This window comes from Oncorhynchus gorbuscha, linkage group LG05 (assembly GCF_021184085.1).
Source record: "Oncorhynchus gorbuscha isolate QuinsamMale2020 ecotype Even-year linkage group LG05, OgorEven_v1.0, whole genome shotgun sequence".
NCBI lineage: Eukaryota > Metazoa > Chordata > Actinopteri > Salmoniformes > Salmonidae > Oncorhynchus > Oncorhynchus gorbuscha.
The window spans coordinates 20533803-20559249 of NC_060177.1; the positions used below are offsets into that span (position 1 = coordinate 20533803).

Consider the following 25447-nt stretch of genomic DNA (forward strand, 5'->3'; position numbering starts at 1 on the left):
AAAGAACACCATACCTACTGTGAAGCATGGGGTGGAAACATCATGCTTTGGGGCTGTTTTTCTGCAAAGGGACCAGGACGACTGATCCGTGTAAAGGAAAGAATGAATGGGGCCATGTATCGTGAGATTTTGAGTGAAAACCTCATTCCATCAGCAAGGGCATTGAAGATTCAATGTGGCTGGGTCTTTCAGCATGACAATGATACACAAACACACTGCCCGGGCAATGAAGGAGTGGCTTCGTAAGAAGCATTTCAAGGTCCTGGAGTTGCCTAGCCAGTCTCCAGATCTCAACCCCATAGAAAATCTTTGGAGGGAGTTGAAAGTCCGTGTTGTCCAGCAACAGCCCCAAAACTGAAGACTTACAGAAAATGTTTGACCTCTGTCATTGCCAACAAAGGGTATATAACAAAGTATTGAGATAAACTTTTGTTATTGACCAAATACTTATTTTCCACCATAATTTGCAAATAAATTCATTAAAAATCCTACAATGTGATTTTCTGGATTTATTTTTCTAATTTTGTGTGTCATAGTTGAAGTGGACCTATGATGAAAATTACAGGCCTCTCATCTTTTTAAGCGGGAGAATTTGCACAATTGGTGGCGGACTAAATACTTTTTTTGCCCCACTGTATGCTATGAAACATAAAAAAAATGCTAATATTTGACTGAAGCTAAGTTAATTTTGCAACAGCATGGGCTGTATGTGCTATATACAAACTAGTTATCCTGTTGAGTTTAAAAACACCCCAAAACTAATAGGTTGATACTGTTGATAGACTTAGTGGCCATATGAGAAAGCTGAAGTGATTAACGTTATAATAGTTTTGAAATAATACTTACAATAGTTGTGCAAAATTGCACATTAGTGTGTTAAAACAAATGTAAAATTATTTTCAATTATGTTTTTTATTATTTTTTATCAGGATGTAGTTCCTGGATCAGCTTGGTGAGTCACACTGGCCTATGAATCCTAACAATGAATACAATTAGCCTGATGGCTCCTTCGAGCAACAGCAGAGAGACAAATGTTTGCATTTGGACAATGTGTGCTCAAGCTACTGAACCAATAAAGTGGATGAATGTATTATTAATCCGTTATACATTGGCTGACTTTACGATGGCTGTGGAGATACACCATTTTGTTCGATCAAACCTCACTACTTATTTATTATGAATATATCTGTAATTATACTTTAAAATATATATATTACATAAAGAAAAAAAAACATGTATTGTGTTGTGGACACCAGGAGGAGTATCTGCTGCTTCCGGGATAATGGGGATCCTAATACAATACCAAATACCAAAAGCTCAAACCACTGGAGTGGAGATGATGCCTGAAATAAATAGATATTGAATGAAAGAAGTAAGGCACCTCTCCTTGTAAAAAAGGAAATCACATACAGTGAGGGGAAAAAAGTGTTTGATCCCTTGCTGATTTTGTACGTTTGCCACTGACAAAGAAATGATCAGTCTATAATTTTAATGGTTGGTTTATTTGAACAGTGAGAGACAGAATAACAAAAAAAAATGTCAAAAATGGTATAAATGTATTTGTATTTAATAAAATAAAATAAAAATAATAATAATAATAAATTAATAAATAAAATAAAGCTAATATTAAAATTATAGACTGATCATTTCTTTGTCTGTGGGCAAACATACAAAATCAGCGGGGGATCAAACACTTTTCCCCCTCACTGTAAGACTATTAAGTAACTTATCTTGTGCAATATAGATATATAGATAGGTCTATAATAAAGGACATTATGAACCACCTGAGTTTATAATCCCAATGATAGAATACTTAATGAACAGCTAAATCTGTATGTAAATGCTCATGCTTAACGTACTGTTGATGTACTTAAAAACCTCATAAGACAGAACATTGAAGTCTTAAAGTCATGTTTAACCTTTGGCCCCACCTTTGTTTTAACCTTTAAGGTTCCTACTCAAATACAGGTGGTTATAAAGACCAGATCCATCCTAAGCACCTCTCTCATATCACCTGTGCAGGACCTGTTCACTACCCACAGGATCGCCATGGGGACAACCAAGGACACACCGATATGGAGGCTGATATGCCTGGTACTACTGATCAGATCAACACAAACAGGTTGGTAGAATATTCATTCATTTGCCTATATCAGAAACTGTTCTGATTATAATTATAATACAATTATTCTACATTTTTAAAATCTGACAAATTTGTAAAATCTACATATTATTTCATAAATCAGACTAATTGTTAATTACAAATAGTACATTTTCAGGACAATACCAAATTATTATGATGATTGACACTCAGCAGGTCGATAGGTTTTAAAAGCTGTAACCACAAGTTTAGTATGATTAGGTCACTTTCAGATTTGATAACATATATATTTTGTGTAAAATCTCATTATGAATTTTTTTTTTTAAATTAGTTACTCAGAAATGTACTGACACACAGAACATTAATTAAATGTATTAGAAAATCATTTTGAAGAATTGGACAGTAGGCATACAGTAGCAGTTGTTACGCAATCGGTAATAACAGTTCAACAATAATAATCAGTTCTCCTGTTTTCTACTTTAGGGCAGCAAACACGATCATATGATTACATTATTCATCCTATTTCTGTTCCTTATACACATTTGTTTATGAGATTGTTTCCATCTAAATTTGAAAATGTTACACGTGGTGAAAAATCTGTAACTTTGTGTCATTATCATTAGTGATTGTTATCATGAGTGGTTGTAGCATAGTTTATAGTGTTATAAATACATAAAGCACTCCCCACACTGGGAGCGAGTTAATACTTTTCAAAGCAAATTTAGATCGGGAACAAAAAAAAGAACAGAATACAGTCAAAAACATATGTATAATCGTTCAAATAATAGTTGTGGTAAGTATGTCTGATATTATTCAAAAAGTACTGACAGGAAGAATTTGATGCCTAAATATGTAAAATAGGAACTGAATCGGAATTCAATGTGTTTGGTTAAGACAGCAGATGGCACTTGATTAAGGAATCTTCAGGCCTGTTGCATGTGTCAGCCAGGGCTGAGCATTTCATAAGATTTGATCCCACCTACGCAATTCATAGAACATCAAAGTAGTTCAGGCACAGAAGACCATGAAACATTGATTTTACAATTGTTAGCCCCTTGCAGCTGTTTGACTCAATTGTCAAGTGAAATGAAGCGCCACAATAACCATGCAGCTTTTGGTAAACTAGGGGCTCGATTCAATCCCTATCGCCGTACTTGAAATGTGAAGGTAATTTCCGATTGAGCCGACATATGCAGCGTTTACCATGAACACAAACTCTGCGAACGCAAGAACAGTCCCTTTAAAATTCAATTGCACGATAGCGCTGAACTTTGGCAATACGGTTTGAATTGAGCCTTAGGTTCGCCGTAAATATTGAATGGGTCACATCATGCTTCAAATGTTCCTTGGTCTGGGCATACTGCTGTGTAAATCAAATAGACTTCTAAAAGCGCAGTGCGACAATCTATATCTGCAATGATTGAATTCCATCCGTAATGTACATATAATATTGTAAAATACTCATGAATTGCTTTTATTTCAGTGAGCCCCACCACAAGTGTAACAATCATCCCGACTATGATCACGACTATACCCACACTTTCAGGTAAATGACTGACAGAATGCACACCAAATAAATGACTGGGTATCCATCAATAAGCTAAGAAGGAACTGACATTTGTATTCCTTGTCCCTCAGGAGTGAATGCTTCACACAATGACCAGGTCTGCAGCACGTGGGGTAACTATCACTTCAAGACCTTCGACGGGGACTTTTTCCAGCTCCCCTCCACCTGCAACCATGTTGTGACCTCACTGTGTAAGAGCAGCTATGAGGCTTTCAACATCCAGATGAGGCGGCAGGTGGTGGACAACCAGCCCACCATTAGCAAGATCACCATGAAGCTGGATGGTGTAGTGGTGGAGCTTTCCAAGGGTGTTGTTGTGGTCAATGGGCAGACGTGAGTTTCCCTGTCATTTGACTTATACGCCATTCTGCAAGCACCTCTCTTGAGGATTTGATGTGCTACATTCTGGAGTTTAATAAAAATGACAATCATAACGATGACCTTTAACTAGCTTCTTCCTCCTGAAGGGTGACCCTGCCGGTCAGCTTGTCTGGAATCAGCATCATGAAGACTACTTCCAATGTGAAGGTCGTAGCCAAACTGGGGCTGGTTGCTGTTTGGAACAAGGATGATTCCCTAATGGTAAAATACCTGCTTTTATCATGTTCTAATCTTCAATGGTTGATTAGTTAACCACGTTAAATTTGTCTTTAGATTAAAAGCATAGCATCTTTGCCATTTGGCAATGATCAGCAGTTGATTGTGAGTGAAAGACACCTATTTTTGGCTGCACTTTGTCTCATGTTGGTTGAACCACTGTCTACTCCCCTCCTAAAATGTTAACATTGAAAGGATCTGTGAAGATGTACACCCTATACACACAGAGGCTCATACTCCAATGTTTATTTGATGAAGTGTTTGCAAATATTTGTACATTTGAATGAGATTTTCTGTCACTCCCTAATACAACGACTAATCAAAATACAGTTTGGTAACGTGGAGGATAGCCAAGACTGAACATGTGAATAGTGCTGAAAAGGATGAGATTTTGTTGAGTAAACACATTGTGTCTGGTCATTTTACAGATTGAAATGAACGATAAGTACAGAAACCAGACCTGCGGACTCTGTGGTGACTTCAATGAAGTCCAAACATACAACGAATTCATCATCAATGGTAAAATAATTTCTGAAACTACCAAAACTATTGAAATGTAACTGTATTAGTGGAAAAGCTAATTGTCAATGTTCGTGTTGTTGCAGGTGGGAAACTCTCTAGCTCTGACTATGGAAACCTCTGGAAACTGGATGGTCCTCTGGAAGTCTGTGAGGAGCCTACACTAACTTCTGATGAGAGTTGTGGAGATGAGGTATTACAATTCAAACCACAGAAGAAGAATACAAAACAATGTTAATAGAAGTTAGAAATGGCAATTATTCCATATGATCCATCAAATGTTTTCTATATGGGAACCTTTTATGGTTTGTCTCTATTTGTAGGAATTTTGTCAGCAGCTGTTCTCCGGTGCAGCTTTCAGTAGCTGCACTAATTATCTGGACAAGGACGCCTTCGTCGAGACCTGCCTGGCTGACCTGTGCCACTGTGATAACAGCACCAACTCATTCTGCCTGTGCAACACCATCTCAGAGTACTCCCGTCAGTGTGTTCATGCAGGGGGGAAGCCCCAGCAATGGAGGACTGAACAGTTCTGCTGTAAGCATGCATATACTCTTCAACATGACCACCAAACACTTAATGATCATGTTCACAATCTATTTTAAGCAAACTGTTAATCACAATGTTTATTTTCTCAGATAAGACATGCCCTGACAACATGGAGTACCAGGAGTGTGGAAGCCCCTGTGTTGACACCTGCTCCAACCCAGAGGCCAGACAGTTGTGTGAAGACCACTGTACAGGCGGCTGCTTCTGTCCTCTAGGTAACACATAGGTTCAACTCTGTTGTACAAGTTAACCTTAATTAAGCACATTGTGAAAACACCACACTTTTACCCATTCTGCCTTTTATGTCAATGTGTGCAAAGTCTTTGATAATGATATAAATAAATATTGATGTTTCTCTCAGTTACTTCCTGGAGTCAATTAAGTTCTCTGTGTAAAGAACACATTATAATAACTTAAATCTACTGAATTCTGCCTGATCTCTCACCAAAAAGGTACTGTTTTTGATGACGTCAACAACAGTGGCTGTATTCCAGTGAGAGAATGCCTTTGTGTCCACAATAGACAAGTATACACATCTGGAGAATCTTACACCAGCAACTGTAAAGAATGGTAGGCCAAGTACATCATCTGATTTAAACATCACATATCCCATGCCTCATTTTCATGAATCATGCCAAAATCTACAGTGTGATAATCAAAACTATATCCACGTAAATATTTCTAAAATACTGTATGAATGCAGTTGTGAGATGAGTATACATGTATAAATGATCCCTTTAGCACCTGTGCTGGTGGTCAGTGGGCCTGTACAGACAAGGACTGTCCTGGAACCTGCTCTGTGGAGGGAGGATCCCACATCAACACCTATGATGGGAAAGCCTACACCTTCCATGGGGACTGCTCTTACATTCTGACCAAGGTCAGTGCATGTGGTGCAGCATAGCAAAGCAATAGAAGCAAGAAGAAACTCTTGATAAGTTTTCAGTGCAAACTAAGGTGAAAAGGTGAGGTAAAATAGCTTTTCCTCAAGCCATATGTTTATGTAGAAATAGGTTCAAACGAGTCACTATCGCTACATATTTCTGCCTTCAAAGTCATGCTTGATTTCTTTCAGCAATGCAATGGAACTGAATTCACCGTGCTGGGAGACATTGTGAAGTGTGGGTTGACTGACACTGAGACGTGTATGAGGGCTGTTACCCTTGCCCTCTCCAGCAGGTCCACCGTAAGGCAACTCTCCAAATATGTTTCAGAGCAAATAACACAATGACCTGTCATCTCATTCCAAAGCAAAACCACTTTGAGTCAACCTTTTTGACTAAACACACAATAACCTTCTTTGAAATTGCCCTGATTAGGCAAATATTGCTGAGCTGTTTGCAATCTTATAAAGTGCTTATGTATGGAGACAAATGAGAATTTAATGAAATATATTATCTTATTTAATTCACAGGTGATCCGAGTCCAGTCATGTGGAAGTGTTTTTGTAAATCAGATTCTTTCTCAGCTCCCACTCTATACTGGTAAGCTAATCCAAATTAAACTGTAGTGTGGATCAGTGTATAAACACCATATCATTTATATTCACTAGATAAAGCATTGATGGTTTCCCTCTATTTATTTAATGTATTGCAGCTGAAGTGACCGTCTTCAAGCCCTCCTCATTCTACATTGTTATCCAGACAACTCTTGGAGTTCAACTTCAGATCCAGCTTTCACCAGTTATGCAGATCTACATAACTGCCATCTCATCCTACAAAGGAACAACCTGTGGTATGCTTCAGATTCATCCATCAGTTTCATACTTTTTCTTCAGTATCTCTATTCACAAAAATCTAATACATCATACGGCTTCAATTATTTTCCACAGGCCTTTGCGGAAACTACAATGACATTCAGGCAGATGAGTTCAGAGTCATCAGTGGATTGGTGGAGGGCACAGCTGTAGCTTTTGCCAACACATGGAAGACCATGTCTAGCTGCCCTGATGTCAAGACTAGCTTTGAAAACCCCTGCAGTTTGAGCATTGAAAATGGTACATATTTATTAAGCCTACAGATTAATCACTTGTTGAATGATTATAACAAATTTATATGAGATAGTATATGCGTATGTTGAAATTATGATTGTCTTTTTCACAGAGAAATATGCCCAGCACTGGTGTTTCATGTTATCAGATCCTAAAGGAGTGTTCTCGCCTTGCCATTCTGAAATAAGACCTGACACCTACAAAACTGTAAGTTAGTTAAGAAGGATACTATCTCAAAGTAATACCATTAAACTCTTATGTGATGAGGTTTTAGTCCTGAAACACTTTGACTCTTTTTTCCAACAGAACTGCATGTATGACAGCTGTAACTGTGAGAAGAGCGAGGACTGCATGTGTGCTGCCGTCTCCTCTTATGTCCACGCTTGTGCTGCCGAGGGTATCCAGCTCACTGGCTGGAGAGACACTATCTGCAGTGAGTAGACTATGCAGCATCAATGTGTCATTTTAATGAGTGCTCCAAATTGATTAGAATAGAATGATTTACTGAAACTGTTATGCAGGTGAATGAGGACCCAAAAGCGACTTAGCGAAAACAGAGTCTTTATTCCAGTAACTGGCAAAAGTATACTCCTGGACAATATAAGAAGAAAACAAAACATGAAAAAACTAAAATCCACTCGTAGTGACGAGGACAGACTGGAGACTCGACCATTGACTGCAGGTTGCCTCGGGAAGGCACCGACCGTAGCAGACTTAGACACCTGCTCACACGCAGCATCCGAAGGAGACAAGACACGACAGGGCGAGACAATGACACAGCACAGCGAACATCATATAAGGATCCGACAAGGACAGAAGCGGAAAACAAGGGGAGAAATAGGGACTCTAATCAGAGGACAAAATAGGGGACAGGTGTGAAAAGACTAAATGAGTGAGTTAGGAGAATGAGGAACAGCTGGGAGCAGGAACGGAACGATAGAGAGAGGAGAGAGAGGGAGGGGGAGAGAGAGGGATAGAAAAAGGGAACGAACCTAATAAGACCAGCAGGGGGAAACGAACAGAAGGGAAAGCATAATGACAAGACAATATAAGACAAAACATGACAGAAACAACAACTGTAGGGTTGAGTTACTAAATACAAATAACCTGAGGAAATAACTGCACAAATACAAAGATATAAGGAAAACAAAAATGGTCTTGCTAATACTAATCATATCTAATGACTTTTCTCAGATACATTTGCCACTTGCCCCAGTCAAACAGTTTATACCTACAACATGACCAGCTGTGGACGCACCTGCCGCTCCCTGAGCATGACAGACCAATCTTGCCAGGTGGAGTTTGTTCCAGTGGACGGATGTGGCTGTGCAGAGGGCACCTACATGGACGAGGCTGGCCAGTGTGTTGCCCCCACCAACTGTCCCTGCTATGACAAGGGCTCGGTGGTCCCTGCAGGAGAGACTATCAGCAGAGACGGTGCCACCTGGTAAGCACCTCCCTCATACGTATAAAGCTAGGAGACCAAAATAAATACAAGTACTAATGAAACTTGATGGATATATTCAAAGCTGTGAATTAAATGATGTCATAATGATATTTGCTGTTAATTTAATTTAATCTAACTATAAGTATTAATACTGTAACTATTTAACTATTTAACAGCACTTGCAGACAAGGGACACTGAGTTGCACTGGGGAAGCAAGACTATTTAGTAAGTTTTATGTTCTTTGCTTCCAATGTAGTAGCTATTTATTAAATATATGGCTCGATATTATGTAACCATTTACATGCATCCTTCACAAAACAGGTACATATGAAATGAACCAAGAGAATTCAAGCAATCCATTTAAGGCAATGTGATTAATTATGATGAATGTGGATATTTCTGGATATATGACAATTATATTCTTCTTGTTTGAGAATTGAAAATCGTTTTTTAAAACTTGAATTCTCATATATCCCCAGTATGCACACTGCCAATGGTTTTCTTCAACTGCTCAACTGCACCTCCAGGAGCTTCAGGTTCAGAGTGTCAGAAGAGCTGCAAAACTCTGGACATGACCTGTGTGAGTCCCTTACTCACTCTAAATGGGATTGTCACGTACTGTCACTATTATACAGATTCGTGTTGAATGAACAAAAACCCTGGAAAATCAAAATGATGTCAAATAGACCCCCCCCCCAGCACACAAAAACATAGTCCACATCTCTTTCATTTGCCATGTCTTATTTATGTACTTTTTTTGTTAAATCCCTTTAGATTAGCACAGAGTGCACATCAGGTTGTATGTGCCCCAACGGACTGGTGTCTGATGGAAACGGAGACTGCATCAAGGAGGAACTTTGTCCTTGTGCTCACAATGGAGCTACTTACCAAGCTGGAGAGACCCTTAAGGTTGACTGCAATACATGGTATGTCTGTTTTGTGTCTTACATCTCATGGGGGAGAAAACATAAAGAACACAGATTTACAAATAATGAAAAACCTGACATTATGTGTGTGTTGTTCACAGTACTTGCAAGGACAGACAATGGCAGTGTACCACACATCTCTGTGATGGAGTTTGTGCAATCTATGGAGAGGGTCACTATATCACTTTTGATGAGAAAAGGTTCAACTTTAATGGAAACTGTGAATACACTCTCATTCAGGTTGGTGTCTCTTTATTTGGTAGAATTGTATCAGCATTGAAAAGTGTGAATTTGAACCATGTTAATAATATTTTTCATTCTTACAGGACTACTGTGGCAATAGTAATGGCAGTGGCAGCTTCAGAGTCCTCACTGAGAACGTTCCTTGTGGAACTAAAGGCACCACCTGCTCCAAGACCATCAAGCTCTTCCTGGGGGTAATGAGCAACTTGACTTCACACAATACTGCACATTCCATCCCTCGTGTAAAGAACAATCAACAAATCATCAACCAAACATCAGGTTGAGATCCGATTTCAGACCAAGTTATGTATGAAAACATATTTCTCTTCTTCAGACCAGTGAGCTCATATTGGCAGATGGGACCGCTCAAGTTGTCAGAAGTACTCCAGAAGAGCAGTTTCCTAAACAGATCAACCTTCTGGGGAATTATCTGGTCATTGAAGTCAAAAGTGGTCTAATCCTCATGTGGGACAAGAAGACCAGTCTCTTTATCAAGCTTAGCCCACAATACCAGGTACATTAAGATACTCTGATAAAGAACTGAATTCAGTATTCAGTCAAAACTGATATTACCAAGACTTTTGTAGAACCCTGCCAAATCAGTCATTTTAATTCATGATCTATTTTCTTCAGGGGCTGGTGTGTGGTCTGTGTGGAAACTATGATGGCAACGCAAACAATGACTTCACCACTAGAGCCCAAGCGACTGTTGTTGATCCGGTGGAATTTGGAAACAGCTGGAAAGTTTCATCAAGCTGTCCAAGTGTATCCGCTGTAGCGCACCCATGTGCCTCCAACCCGTACAGAGCGTCTTGGGCCCAGAAACAGTGCAGCATCATTAACAGTGATGTTTTCACAGCCTGCCAGAACCAGGTATAGATATATTCAACTAGGATATATTAGTAGTGGGGTGGCTTATTTCTGCTTTACCAAATGAGGATAGTTACAAACTTCACATACCAGTCAGATTTATGCTTAAATTAAATTTTTAATAATAATAAGCTTTGCCAAAGCATTTGACCTTCAATGATGCGCTATCTCTAATGAACCATTGAAAGTGACTACAGAAAAGTACAAAGATCTTTTATAGCCAAGATACACCCCTCTCAAATTACATGACGAACCACAGATCTTACAAACAGTTCACAAAGAAATACTTTTACTTGAGAGAGAGAGGAGTATCCCATAGCCAGATAGCTTTCGCTATAAATTATCGTTCAGTTTGGTCCCTAAAACGAGGTTCTAATCTCGTTCCTGGTACTTCATAGCACAGACCCATTACCTCATCCAATGGCATAACTCAATTGTCAACTCTAGATACACCCATCTCAAGTGAATCCCCTCTTGACCCCTCTCCTGGACAAACTCACTGAGGGGAGTGACTTGTGCACAGACAAGTAATTTGTTCCCCCTTAATCACGCCATCCCATTCACATGGTTTAACAGATACATTCACATCCGAAGACAACGTTCCATCCTGTCCTCTTCCCTTTCTGATATTCTGCATAGCACCAGGGGTATGTGAAAGACAAGTCTGACCTCTCCCCTCTCTGGGCCTCAAGTGACAGGCCCAGCTGAGGGAAGAAATGCAACTGCCAACACTAGAGTCTATTAGAAATACATTCTAATAAAATGTATATCCCAAAATAATATTATGCAGATATCAGATCAAATTTATTTATATAGCCCTTCGTACATCAGCTGATATCTCAAAGTGCTGTACAGAAACCCAGCCTAAAACCCCAAACAGCAAGCAATGCAGTTGTAGAAGCACGGTGGCTAGGAAAAACTCCCTAGAAAGGCCAAAACCTAGGAAGAAACTTAGAGAGGAACCAGGCTATGTGGGGTGGCCAGTCCTCTTCTGGCTGTGCCGGATGGAGATTATAACAGAACATGGCCAAGATGTTCAAATGTCCATAAATGACCAGCATGGTCAAATAATAATAATCACAGGCAGAACAGTTGGAGCAGCAGCACGGCCAGGTGGACTGGAGACAGCAAGGAGTCATCATGCCAGGTAGTCCTAAGGCATGGTCCTAGGGCTCAGGTCCTCCGAGAGAGAGAAATAAAGAGAGAATTAGAGAGAGCATAGCCAACCCAGACAGGAAGATCACATCAGTGACTCAACCCACTCAAGTGAAGCACCCCTCCTAGGGACGGTATGAAAGAGCCCTAGTAAACCAGTGACTCAGCCCCTGTAATAGGGTTAGAGGCAGAGAATCCCAGTGGAAATAGGGGAACCGGCCAGGCAGAGACAGCAAGGGCGGTTCGTTGCCCCAGAGCCTTTCCGTTCACCTTCACACTCCTGGGCCAGACTACACTCAATCATATGACCCACAGAAGAGATGAGTCTTCAGTAAAGACTTGAAGTTGAGATTGTGATTCAACAGAAGATCTCTTTGTTTCTTGGGACCTAGAACAAGCATCTCTGTTTTGTGCGAGTTTAAAAGTAGAAAGTTTGCAGCCATCCACTTCCTTATGTCTGAAACACATGCTTCTAGCGAGGGCAATTTTGGGGCTTGACCATGTTTCATTGAAATGTACAGCTGTTTGTCATCCGCATAGCAGTGAAAGTTAACATTATGTTTTCGAATGACATCCCCAAGAGGTAAAATATATAGTGAAAACAATAGTGGTCCTAAAACGGAACCTTGAGGAACACCGACATTTACAGTTGATTTGTCAGAGGACAAACCATTCACAGATACAAACTGATATCTTTCCGACAGATAAACTAGGCCAGAACTTGTCCGTGTAGACCAATTTGGGTTTCCAATCTCTCCAAAAGAATGTGGTGATCGATGGTGGATAGCAGCCTGTAATATGACATCTTAATTACTAATGTTGCCCAACTAATTCAGATTCATCCACTACACTAGTAAGATATGTAGATTTGTGTTTTGTGGACAAAGAAATGTACTTCACCATGCAACTTCTGTATATCTTACAACACATTTCTGTGCTTTTAAAGGTGGACCCCTCTCCTTACTACGATGCTTGTGTGAGAGACTCATGTGCTTGTGACAGTGGTGGAGACTGCGAGTGCTTCTGTACCGCAGTGGCAGCTTATGCAAAGGCCTGTAGTGAAGCTGGAGCATGCGTAGCCTGGAGGACCCCTCGAATTTGCCGTAAGTTTCTTCACAATCAACAGTGAATGTGATTTTCGAACTACATTAAGGCGCTTGTCAATTCAATACTGGACTAGGTTGACACATTATCATATAGGAGAGTTGATCATGAAAAGGCATCATTATTCTAGTTCAAATAATGGCAACTTTTTTCCCACCATATTTTGTACACCACATACAGCACTGTTCTGTGATTACTACAACCCTACTGGAGAATGTGAGTGGCACTACAAGGCATGTGGAGCTCAGTGTATGAAGACCTGCAGAAACCCTTCCGGAGACTGTTCTAGTTTAATTCCAGCATTGGAAGGTAGGGATATGACCGTCTTACTCATATTTTGTCTCATTTTGGATATTATTTCTGAATAACAATTGTAATTGAAACTGACCCCAACAATTGTTATACATCTACATGCTGTGTGTCTGAGCAGCCTCAGTCTACATTTACACTGACTAGTGTTATCCATAACAATACTTTTTGTAACCTCTTGGCTATTGTTCTTATTATAGGCTGCTATCCTAACTGTCCTGCGGCACAACCTTACTTCAATGAGGAGACAATGAAGTGTGTGGAGAGGGAACAATGTGGCTGTTATGACTATGAAGGAAACCAGTACACCAATGGACAGAATCTTCCGGCACAAAATTGTGAAACATGGTATGTTTGAATAATTCAGTTCACAGTACCTGTACTATTTCAGAGCATATTCTGAATGTTACAACTGTGAAAGTATTAGGAACTCAGTGCTATGTTAATTCTGGGGAAGAGGGTAAGAGTTCGGCAAAGGTTGGAAGGGTCATGCTAGTTTTTCTATAGTGATGCTAACTATGGTTGTATGACAATCTGAAAATGTGCCCTGCTCCCCATGCATTTCACAACTTACTTAATTACCAAGTCCTGAATAGTCTTACCTCTTTACTGGTTTTTTGAACAAAACATTTTTATCTATATAATTTGAACCTTTGAATAATTTCAATGTTTAAATATTTTTTCTTCTTTTAAAGCACCTGCACAATGACTGGAGTGAGCTGTAGTTATGATGTAAATGGTAAGGATGCCATCCCCAAATAAAAGTAACATATTTAGCAATAACCAAAGCAACATTGATTAAATCTAATTGTAAAATACTTTCCCTCCTGCAGATTGTACATGCTTGCATAATGGTAAACAACACCCATATGGAGAAACCCTCTACAATACAACAGATGGGATTGGTAACTGCATTGTTGCTGTTTGTGCCTCGAACGGAACCATTACCAGGAACATTTCGCCTTGTAAAGTGACCACAACTACAGTACCAACCACAACATCCCCTCTGACCACAACAACTGTCCATGCAACTACAACACAGACCTCTACAACAACACTAAAGCCCACAACTGTCTTCCACTTCTCAACACCTGGTAAGCAGAGAAGCTCTTGAATGATTCAAGTGCAGCCCAATTTTTGCTAACTACCATACTGATAAATGGAAATCTTGATGGAAATTAATAGCAATTTGTATTTAAGATGGTAGTAGAGGTCTTCTCGGGTCCAAACAGTTGGACCCGGAACCGAACGGACCCAAGGGCAATCAGACCCGGACCTGAACAGACACAATCATTTAAAAGAAAGTGGGACCTGGACCCAAACAGACCCGAGAACAATCAGACCCAAACACTAGACCTAGACCCGGCCCATACCCTAATGGGTCCAGGTCTAGACCAGACCTGATAGGACCCAAGTGACAAACTAATTATATTTATCAGCCAAGATGCTCCTCTGGTTAATTAATAGGTCTTTATATTTTGCCTAGACCTTCTATAAGTCAATAAATTTACCATATTAGCGTAAAATAAATATGGTACAGGCTATGCAGAGCTGTGGTCGGGTCCATTCAGGTCCACTCAAGTCAATCACCTGTAATTACATAGACCCAAGACCCGATGACAATCAAACATGACTCGACCCGACCCCCAAGGAATAGTTAGAAATTTGGACCCGTACCAGCCTGGGACGCTAGTGGGGTCTCGGGTATTCGGGTTCGGGTGGACCCTAGGTGGTAGTGATGAGTTTAATTCATATTGACGATATGTTCAAATTGAATATGGATGGTAAGTATTGTAAATATGAGCTATTTGGTAAATTCAAATGTTATTTTTCTGGACTAGTTAACAAAATATATATATTTTTCAAAAACAGAACCAACATCTACTTGGTCATCCACAACAATGAAGACAACACCTGAAATCACTATTGGCACCATAACTTCATCATTAAATCCTTCAACTACAACATCTGGAGCAAGTACAGTCACAATTCCCAACCCGACAACTGTAACTACAACAACTACGGTACCCTCGACCACAGCTACGTCGACCACAGCTGAAACGTCAACTATGGAAGAAACCACAACTAAGACCATCATATCTACAAAGCCACCTAAAGTAGTCACCACTGGTACCAGAACAACGACATCACATGTCACCACCAAACCTTCAGTGACTAAAATTGAGTCACTTACAAAAACACTACCTTACTTTACAGGTACAATGTGGCCTTTAACATCAACAACACAGCCCTCAACAACAACAGAATCAGTCATAACAGGTGGAATATTGACAACAGAGCCTACCTCCCAGATTACCAATACAACTACATCTGGGATATTCACACACAACACAGTATCATCATCTACAACTGTAAATGTTGAAGCCTCTACCTCAACATCCAAGACATCAACTTCAACTTACACTACAAAGGCACCCACAACAAATGCAGAGGTAACTACATATACTACTACTGAAAGAACTACACAGCCGCCTAAAATTGTCACCGCCGGCCCAACAACCACTTCCACCACTGTAATTGTTGAAACCTCTACCTCAACATCACAGCCCACAACAACAAGTGAAGAAACAACAGGGCCAGTTGTCACAACTTCTAAACCCACAACTTTCACCAGAACTACAAAGGCACCAACTACAACTACAGAGGTAACGACACCTACCACAGGTGGAACAACAACAGTTGAAGAAACCAAGACGGAGACTTTTCCAACGACATCCACAACACCACCTAAAGAAGTTACCTCCGGCCCAACAACAACTTCCACCACTGTAATTGTTGAAACCTCTAACGCCACACCTCAGCCCACAATAATAGGTGAAGAAACAACAGGGCCAGTTGTCATTGATTACAATCCCACGACTTCAACCACAACAACTACAGAGGTAACTACACCTACCACAGGTGGAACGACAACAGTTGAAGAAACCACAAATGAGACAAGTCCATCTACAAAACCACCTAAAGAAGTCACCTCCGGCCCAACAACAACTTCCACCACTGTAATTGTTGAAACCTCTACTTCAACATCACAGCCCACAGCAACAGGTGAAGAAACAACAGGGCCAGTTGTCATTACATCCAATCCCACTACTTTAACAACAACAACAATTGCACCAACAACCACGACACCTACTACAGGTGGAACGACAACAGTTGAAGAAACCACGAATGAGACAAGTCCATCTACATCCACAAAACCACCTAAAGAAGTCACCTCCGGCCCAACAACAACTTCCACCACTGTAATTGTTGAAACCTCTACTTCAACATCACAGCCCACAACAACAGGTGAAGAAACAACAGGGCCAGTTGTCATAACTTCCAACCCCACTACTTTAACAACAACAACAATTGCACCCACAACAACAACACCTACCACAGGTGGAACGACAACAGTTGAAGAAACCACAAATGAGACAAGTCCATCTACAAAGCCACCTAAAGAAGTCCCCACGGGCCCAACAACCACTTCCACCACTGTAATTGCTGAAAGCTCTACTTCAACATCACAGCCCACAACAACAGGTGAAGAAACAACAGGGCCAGTTGTCATTACATCCAATCCCACTACTTTAACAACAACAACAATTGCACCCACAACAACGACACCTACCACAGGTGGAATGACAACAGTTGAAGAAACCACAAATGAGACAAGTCCATCCACAAAGCCACCTAAAGTAGTCACCACTGGTACCAGAACAACGACATCACATGTCACCACCAAACCTTCAGTGACTAAAATTGAGTCACTTACAAAAACACTACCTTACTTTACAGGTACAATGTGGCCTTTAACATCAACAACACAGCCCTCAACAACAACAGAATCAGTCATAACAGGTGGAATATTGACAACAGAGCCTACCTCCCAGATTACCAATACAACTACATCTGGGATATTCACACACAACACAGTATCATCATCTACAACTGTAAATGTTGAAGCCTCTACCTCAACATCCAAGACATCAACTTCAACTTACACTACAAAGGCACCCACAACAAATGCAGAGGTAACTACATATACTACTACTGAAAGAACTACACAGCCGCCTAAAATTGTCACCGCCGGCCCAACAACCACTTCCACCACTGTAATTGTTGAAACCTCTACCTCAACATCACAGCCCACAACAACAAGTGAAGAAACAACAGGGCCAGTTGTCACAACTTCTAAACCCACAACTTTCACCAGAACTACAAAGGCACCAACTACAACTACAGAGGTAACGACACCTACCACAGGTGGAACAACAACAGTTGAAGAAACCAAGACGGAGACTTTTCCAACGACATCCACAACACCACCTAAAGAAGTTACCTCCGGCCCAACAACAACTTCCACCACTGTAATTGTTGAAACCTCTACTTCAACATCACAGCCCACAGCAACAGGTGAAGAAACAACAGGGCCAGTTGTCATTACATCCAATCCCACTACTTTAACAACAACAACAATTGCACCCACAACAACGACACCTACCACAGGTGGAACGACAACAGTTGAAGAAACCACAATCGAGACAATTTCATCTACAAAACCACCTAAAGAAGTCACCTCCGGCCCAACAACAACTTCCACCACTGTAATTGTTGAAACCTCTACTTCAACATCACAGCCCACAGCAACAGGTGAAGAAACAACAGGGCCAGTTGTCATAACTTCCAATCCCACTACTTTAACAACAACAACAATTGCACCCACAACAACGACACCTACCACAGGTGGAACGACAACAGTTGAAGAAACCACAACCGAGACAATTTCATCTACAAAACCACCTAAAGAAGTCACCTCCGGCCCAACAACAACTTCCACCACTGTAATTGTTGAAACCTCTACCTCAACATCACAGCCCACAACAACAAGTGAAGAAACAACAGGGCCAGTTGTCACAACTTGTAAACCCACAACTTTCACCAGAACTACAAAGGCACCAACAACAACTACAGAGGTAACTACACCTACCACAGGTGGAACAACAACAGTTGAAGAAACCACAAATGAGACAAGTCCATCCACAAAACCACCTAAAGAAGTCACCTCCGGCCCAACAACAACTTCCACCACTGTAATTGTTGAAACCTCTACTTCAACATCACAGCCCACAGCAACAGGTGAAGAAACAACAGGGCCAGTTGTCATTGATTCCAATCCCACTACTTTAACAACCACAACAACTGCAGACAACTACACACCTACCACAGGTGGAACGACAACAGTTGAAGAAACCACAATGAGACAATTCCATCTCCACAAAACCACCTAAAGAAGTCACCTCCAGCCCAACAACAACTTCCACCACTGTAATTGTTGAAACCTCTACTTCAACATCACAGCCCACAACAACAGGTGAAGAAACAACAGGGCCAGTTGTCATAACATCCAATCCCACTACTTTAACAACAACAACAATTGCACCCACAACAACGACACCTACCACAGGTGGAACGACAACAGTTGAAGAAACCACAAATGAGACAATTTCATCTACAAAACCACCTAAAGAAGTCACCTCCGGCCCAACAACCACTTCCACCACTGTAATTGCTGAAAGCTCTACTTCAACATCACAGCCCACAACAACAGGTGAAGAAACAACAGGGCCAGTTGTCATAACTTCCAATCCCACTACTTTAACAACAACAACAATTGCACCCACAACAACGACACCTACCACAGGTGGAATGACAACAGTTGAAGAAACCACAAATGAGACAATTTCATCTACAAAGCCACAAAGCCACCCAAAGAAATCACCACAAACCTTCAGTGACCCAACAAAAACTACCACCACTGTAATTGTTGAAATGTGGCCTTTAACATCAACATCACAGCCCACAGAATCAACAGGTGAAGAAACAACAGGGCCAGTTGATTACAATACAACTTCATCTGGGAATCCCACTACTTTAACAATCAACAACAATTGCACCTCTACAACAACAAGACACAACTACCACAGGTGGAACCACAACAAATGAAGAAACCACAAATGAGAAAAATCTACAAAACCACCTAAAGAAGTCACCTCCGGCCCAACAACAACTTCCACCACTGTAATTGTTGAAACCTCTACTCAACATCACAGCCCACAACAACAAGTGAAGAAACAACAGGGCCAGTTGTCATTAACTTCCAATCCCACTACTTTAACAACAACAACAATTGCACTCACAACAACGACACCTACCACAGGTGGAACAACAACAGTTGAAGAAACCAAACCGAGACAATTTCATCTGCAGCCACAAAGACACCTAAAGAAGTCCCCTCGGCCCAACAACCACTTCCACCACTGTAATTGCTGAAACCTCTACTTCAACATCACAGCCCACAGCAACAGGTGAAGAAACAACAGGGCCAGTTGTCATAACTTCCAATCCCACTACTTTAACAACAACAACAATTGCACCCACAACAACGACACCTACCACAGGTGGAACGACAACAGTTGAAGAAACCACAAATGAGACAAGTTCATCTACAAAACCACCTAAAGAAGTCACCTCCGGCCCAACAACAACTTCCACCACTGTAATTGTTGAAACCTCTACTTCAACATCACAGCCCACAACAACAGGTGAAGAAACAACAGGGCCAGTTGTCATAACTTCCAATCCCACTACTTTAACAACAACAACAATTGCACCCACAACAACGACACCTACCACAGGTGGAACGACAACAGTTGAAGAAACCACAACCGAGACAATTTCATCTACAAAACCACCTAAAGAAGTCACCTCCGGCCCAACAACAACTTCCACCACTGTAATTGTTGAAACCTCTACTTCAACATCACAGCCCACAACAACAGGTGAAGAAACAACAGGGCCAGTTGTCATAACTTCCAATCCCACTACTTTAACAACAACAACAATTGCACCCACAACAACGACACCTACCACAGGTGGAACAACAACAGTTGAAGAAACCACAACCGAGACAATGTCATCTACAGCCACAAAGCCACCTAAAGAAGTCCCCTCCGGCCCAACAACAACTTCCACCACTGTAATTGTTGAAACCTCTACTTCAACATCACAGCCCACAATAACAGGTGAAGAAACAACAGGGCCAGTTGTCATTACATCCAATCCCACTACTTTAACAACAACAACAATTGCACCCACAACAACGACACCTACCACAGGTGGAATGACAACAGTTGAAGAAACCACAACCGAGACAATTTCATCTACAAAACCACCTAAAGAAGTCACCTCCGGCCCAACAACAACTTCCACCACTGTAATTGTTGAAACCTCTACTTCAACATCACAGCCCACAACAACAGGTGAAGAAACAACAGGGCCAGTTGTCATAACTTCCAATCCCACTACTTTAACAACAACAACAATTGCACCCACAACAACGACACCTACCACAGGTGGAACGACAACAGTTGAAGAAACCACAAATGAGACAATTTCATCTACAAAACCACCTAAAGAAGTCACCTCCGGCCTAACAACAACTTCCACCACTGTAATTGTTGAAACCTCTAACTTCAACATCACAGCCCACAACAACAGGTGAAGAAACAACAGGGCCAGTTGTCATTGATTACAATCCCACTACTTTAACAACAACAACAATTGCACTCACAACAACTACACCTACCACAGGTGGAACGACAACAGTTGAAGAAACCACAACCGAGACAATTTCATCTACAAAACCACCTAAAGAAGTCACCTCCAGCCCAACAACAACTTCCACCACTGTAATTGTTGAAACCTCTACTTCAACATCACAGCCCACAACAACAGGTGAAGAAACAACAGGGCCAGTTGTCATAACTTCCAATCCCACTACTTTAACAACAACAACAATTGCACCCACAACAACGACACCTACCACAGGTGGAACGACAACAGTTGAAGAAACCACAAATGAGACAAGTCCATCTACAAAGCCACCTAAAGAAGTCCCCACGGGCCCAACAACAACTTCAACCACTGTAATTGTTGAAACCTCTACTTCAACATCACAGCCCACAGTAACAGGTGAAGAAACAACAGGGCCAGTTGTCATTACATCCAATCCCACTACTTTAACAACAACAACAATTGCACCCACAACAACGACACCTACCACAGGTGGAACGACAACAGTTGAAGAAACCACAACCGAGACAATTTCATCTACAAAACCACCTAAAGAAGTCACCTCCGGCCCAACAACAACTTCCACCACTGTAATTGTTGAAACCTCTACTTCAACATCACAGCCCACAACAACAGGTGAAGAAACAACAGGGCCAGTTGTCATAACATCCAATCCCACTACTTTAACAACAACAACAATTGCACCCACAACAACGACACCTACCACAGGTGGAACGACAACAGTTGAAGAAACCACAACCGAGACAATTTCATCTACAAAACCACCTAAAGAAGTCACCTCCGGCCCAACAACAACTTCCACCACTGTAATTGTTGAAACCTCTACTTCAACATCACAGCCCACAACAACAGGTGAAGAAACAACAGGGCCAGTTGTCATAACTTCCAATCCCACTACTTTAACAACAACAACAATTGCACCCACAACAACGACACCTACCACAGGGGGAACGACAACAGTTGAAGAAACCACAACCGAGACAATTTCATCTACAGCCACAAAGCCACCTAAAGAAATCCCCACGGGCCCAACAACCACTTCCACCACTGTAATTGTTGAAACCTCTACTTCAACATCACAGCCCACAGCAACAGGTGAAGAAACAACAGGGCCAGTTGTCATAACTTCCAATCCCACTACTTTAACAACAACAACAATTGCACCCACAACAACGACACCTACCACAGGTGGAACGACAACAGTTGAAGAAACCACAACCGAGACAATTTCATCTACAAAACCACCTAAAGAAGTCACCTCCGGCCCAACAACAACTTCCACCACTGTAATTGTTGAAACCTCTACTTCAACATCACAGCCCACAACAACAGGTGAAGAAACAACAGGGCCAGTTGTCAAAACTTCCAATCCCACTACTTTAACAACAACAACAACAATTGCACCCACAACAACGACACCTACCACAGGTGGAACGACAACAGTTGAAGAAACCACAACCGAGACAATTTCATCTACAGCCACAAAGCCCCTAAAGAAGTACCCACGGGCCCAATAACAACTTCCACCACTGTAATTGCTGAAACCTCTACTTCAACATCACAGCCCACAACAACAGTTGAAGAAACATCAGGGCCAGTTGTCATAACTTCCAATCCCACTACTTTAACAACAACAACAATTGCACCCACAACAACGACACCTGCCACAGGTGGAACGACAACAGTTGAAGAAACCACAAATGAGACAAGTCCATCTACAAAACCACCTAAAGAAGTCACCTCCGGCCTAACAACAACTTCCACCACTGTAATTGTTGAAACCTCTACTTCAACATCACAGCCCACAACAACACGTGAGGAAACAACAGGGCCAGTTGTCATTACATCCAATCCCACTACTTTAACAACAACAACAATTGCACTCACAACAACGACACCTACCACAGGTGGAATGACAACAGTTGAAGAAACCACAACCGAGACAATTTCATCTGCAGCCACAAAGACACCTAAAGAAGTCCCCACGGGCCCAACAACCACTTCCACCACTGTAATTGCTGAAACCTCTACTTCAACATCACAGCCCACAACAACAGGTGAAGAAACAACAGGGCCAGTTGTCATAACTTCCAATCCCACTACTTTAACAACTACAATTGCACCCACAACAACGACACCTACCACAGGTGGAACGACAACAGTTGAAGAAACCACAAATGAGACAAGTCCATCTACAAAACCACCTAAAGAAGTCACCTCCGGCCTAACAACAACTTCCACCACTGTAATTGTTGAAACCTCTACTTCAACATCACAGCCCACAACAACAGGTGAAGAAACAACAGGGCCAGTTGTCATAACTTCCAATCCCACTACTTTAACAACAACAACAATTGCACCCACAACAACGACACCTACCACAGGTGGAACGACAACAGTTGAAGAAACCACAACCGAGACAATTTCATCTACAAAACCACCTAAAGAAGTCACCTCCGGCCCAACAACGACTTCCACCACTGTAATTGTTGAAACCTCTACTTCAACATCACAGCCCACAACAACAGGTGAAGAAACAACAGGGCCAGTTGTCATAACTTCCAATCCCACTACTTTAACAACAACAACAATTGCACCCACAACAACGACACCTACCACAGGTGGAACGACAACAGTTGAAGAAACCACAACCGAGACAATGTCATCTACAGCCACAAAGCCACCTAAAGAAGTCCCCACGGGCCCAACAACAACTTCCACCACTGTAATTGTTGAAACCTCTACTTCAACATCACAGCCCACAGTAACAGGTGAAGAAACAACAGGGCCAGTTGTCATTACATCCAATCCCACTACTTTAACAACAACAACAATTGCACCCACAACAACGACACCTACCACAGGTGGAACGACAACAGTTGAAGAAACCACAAATGAGACAATTTCATCTACAAAACCACCTAAAGAAGTCACCTCCGGCCCAACAACAACTTCCACCACTGTAATTGTTGAAACCTCTACTTCAACATCACAGCCCACAACAACAGGTGAAGAAACAACAGGGCCAGTTGTCATAACTTCCAACCCCACTACTTTAACAACAACAACAATTGCACCCACAACAACGACACCTACCACAGGTGGAACGACAACAGTTGAAGAAACCACAACCGAGACAATTTCATCTACAAAACCACCTAAAGAAGTCACCTCCGGCCCAACAACAACTTCCACCACTGTAATTGTTGAAACCTCTACTTCAACATCACAGCCCACAACAACAGGTGAAGAAACAACAGGGCCAGTTGTCATAACTTCCAATCCCACTACTTTAACAACAACAACAATTGCACCCACAACAACGACACCTACCACAGGTGGAACGACAACAGTTGAAGAAACCACAACCGAGACAATGTCATCTACAGCCACAAAGCCACCTAAAGAAGTCCCCACGGGCCCAACAACAACTTCCACCACTGTAATTGTTGAAACCTCTACTTCAACATCACAGCCCACAGTAACAGGTGAAGAAACAACAGGGCCAGTTGTCATTACATCCAATCCCACTACTTTAACAACAACAACAATTGCACCCACAACAACGACACCTACCACAGGTGGAACGACAACAGTTGAAGAAACCACAACCGAGACAATTTCATCTACAAAACCACCTAAAGAAGTCACCTCCGGCCCAACAACAACTTCCACCACTGTAATTGTTGAAACCTCTACTTCAACATCACAGCCCACAACAACAGGTGAAGAAACAACAGGGCCAGTTGTCATAACTTCCAATCCCACTACTTTAACAACAACAACAATTGCACCCACAACAACGACACCTACCACAGGTGGAACGACAACAGTTGAAGAAACCATAACCGAGACAATTTCATCTACAAAACCACCTAAAGAAGTCACCTCCGGCCCAACAACAACTTCCACCACTGTAATTGTTGAAACCTCTACTTTAACATCACAGCCCACAACAACAGGTGAAGAAACAACAGGGCCAGTTGTCATAACTTCCAATCCCACTACTTTAACAACAACAACAATTGCACCCACAACAACGACACCTACCACAGGTGGAACGACAACAGTTGAAGAAACCACAACCGAGACAATTTCATCTACAGCCACAAAGCCCCCTAAAGAAGTACCCACGGGCCCAATAACAACTTCCACCACTGTAATTGCTGAAACCTCTACTTCAACATCACAGCCCACAGCAACAGTTGAAGAAACATCAGGGCCAGTTGTCATAACTTCCAATCCCACTACTTTAACAACAACAACAATTGCACCCACAACAACGACACCTGCCACAGGTGGAACGACAACAGTTGAAGAAACCACAAATGAGACAAGTCCATCTACAAAACCACCTAAAGAAGTCACCTCCGGCCTAACAACAACTTCCACCACTGTAATTGTTGAAAC

General features: G+C 41.6%; 1 protein-coding gene across 1 annotated transcript in view; it reads left to right on the forward strand.

Annotated features, from left to right (window-relative positions):
- The first annotated feature begins 3619 nt into the window (after positions 1 to 3619).
- The window catches only part of LOC124035428 (mucin-5AC-like), a 31057-nt gene continuing 9229 nt past the window's right edge, over positions 3620 to 25447 (forward strand). Inside the window, 30 exon segments of the mRNA XM_046348876.1 lie at positions 3620 to 3647; positions 3740 to 4001; positions 4136 to 4250; positions 4694 to 4784; positions 4871 to 4977; positions 5108 to 5321; positions 5423 to 5548; positions 5786 to 5903; positions 6075 to 6213; positions 6409 to 6519; positions 6748 to 6817; positions 6930 to 7067; positions 7165 to 7329; positions 7436 to 7530; positions 7630 to 7769; positions 8528 to 8770; positions 8947 to 8979; positions 9231 to 9351; positions 9546 to 9697; positions 9799 to 9937; positions 10024 to 10134; positions 10275 to 10454; positions 10574 to 10813; positions 12912 to 13068; positions 13250 to 13378; positions 13579 to 13726; positions 14074 to 14117; positions 14212 to 14472; positions 15251 to 15703; positions 15706 to 15750. Coding sequence (XP_046204832.1) covers positions 3620 to 3647; positions 3740 to 4001; positions 4136 to 4250; positions 4694 to 4784; positions 4871 to 4977; positions 5108 to 5321; positions 5423 to 5548; positions 5786 to 5903; positions 6075 to 6213; positions 6409 to 6519; positions 6748 to 6817; positions 6930 to 7067; positions 7165 to 7329; positions 7436 to 7530; positions 7630 to 7769; positions 8528 to 8770; positions 8947 to 8979; positions 9231 to 9351; positions 9546 to 9697; positions 9799 to 9937; positions 10024 to 10134; positions 10275 to 10454; positions 10574 to 10813; positions 12912 to 13068; positions 13250 to 13378; positions 13579 to 13726; positions 14074 to 14117; positions 14212 to 14472; positions 15251 to 15703; positions 15706 to 15750 — 4375 coding nt within the window.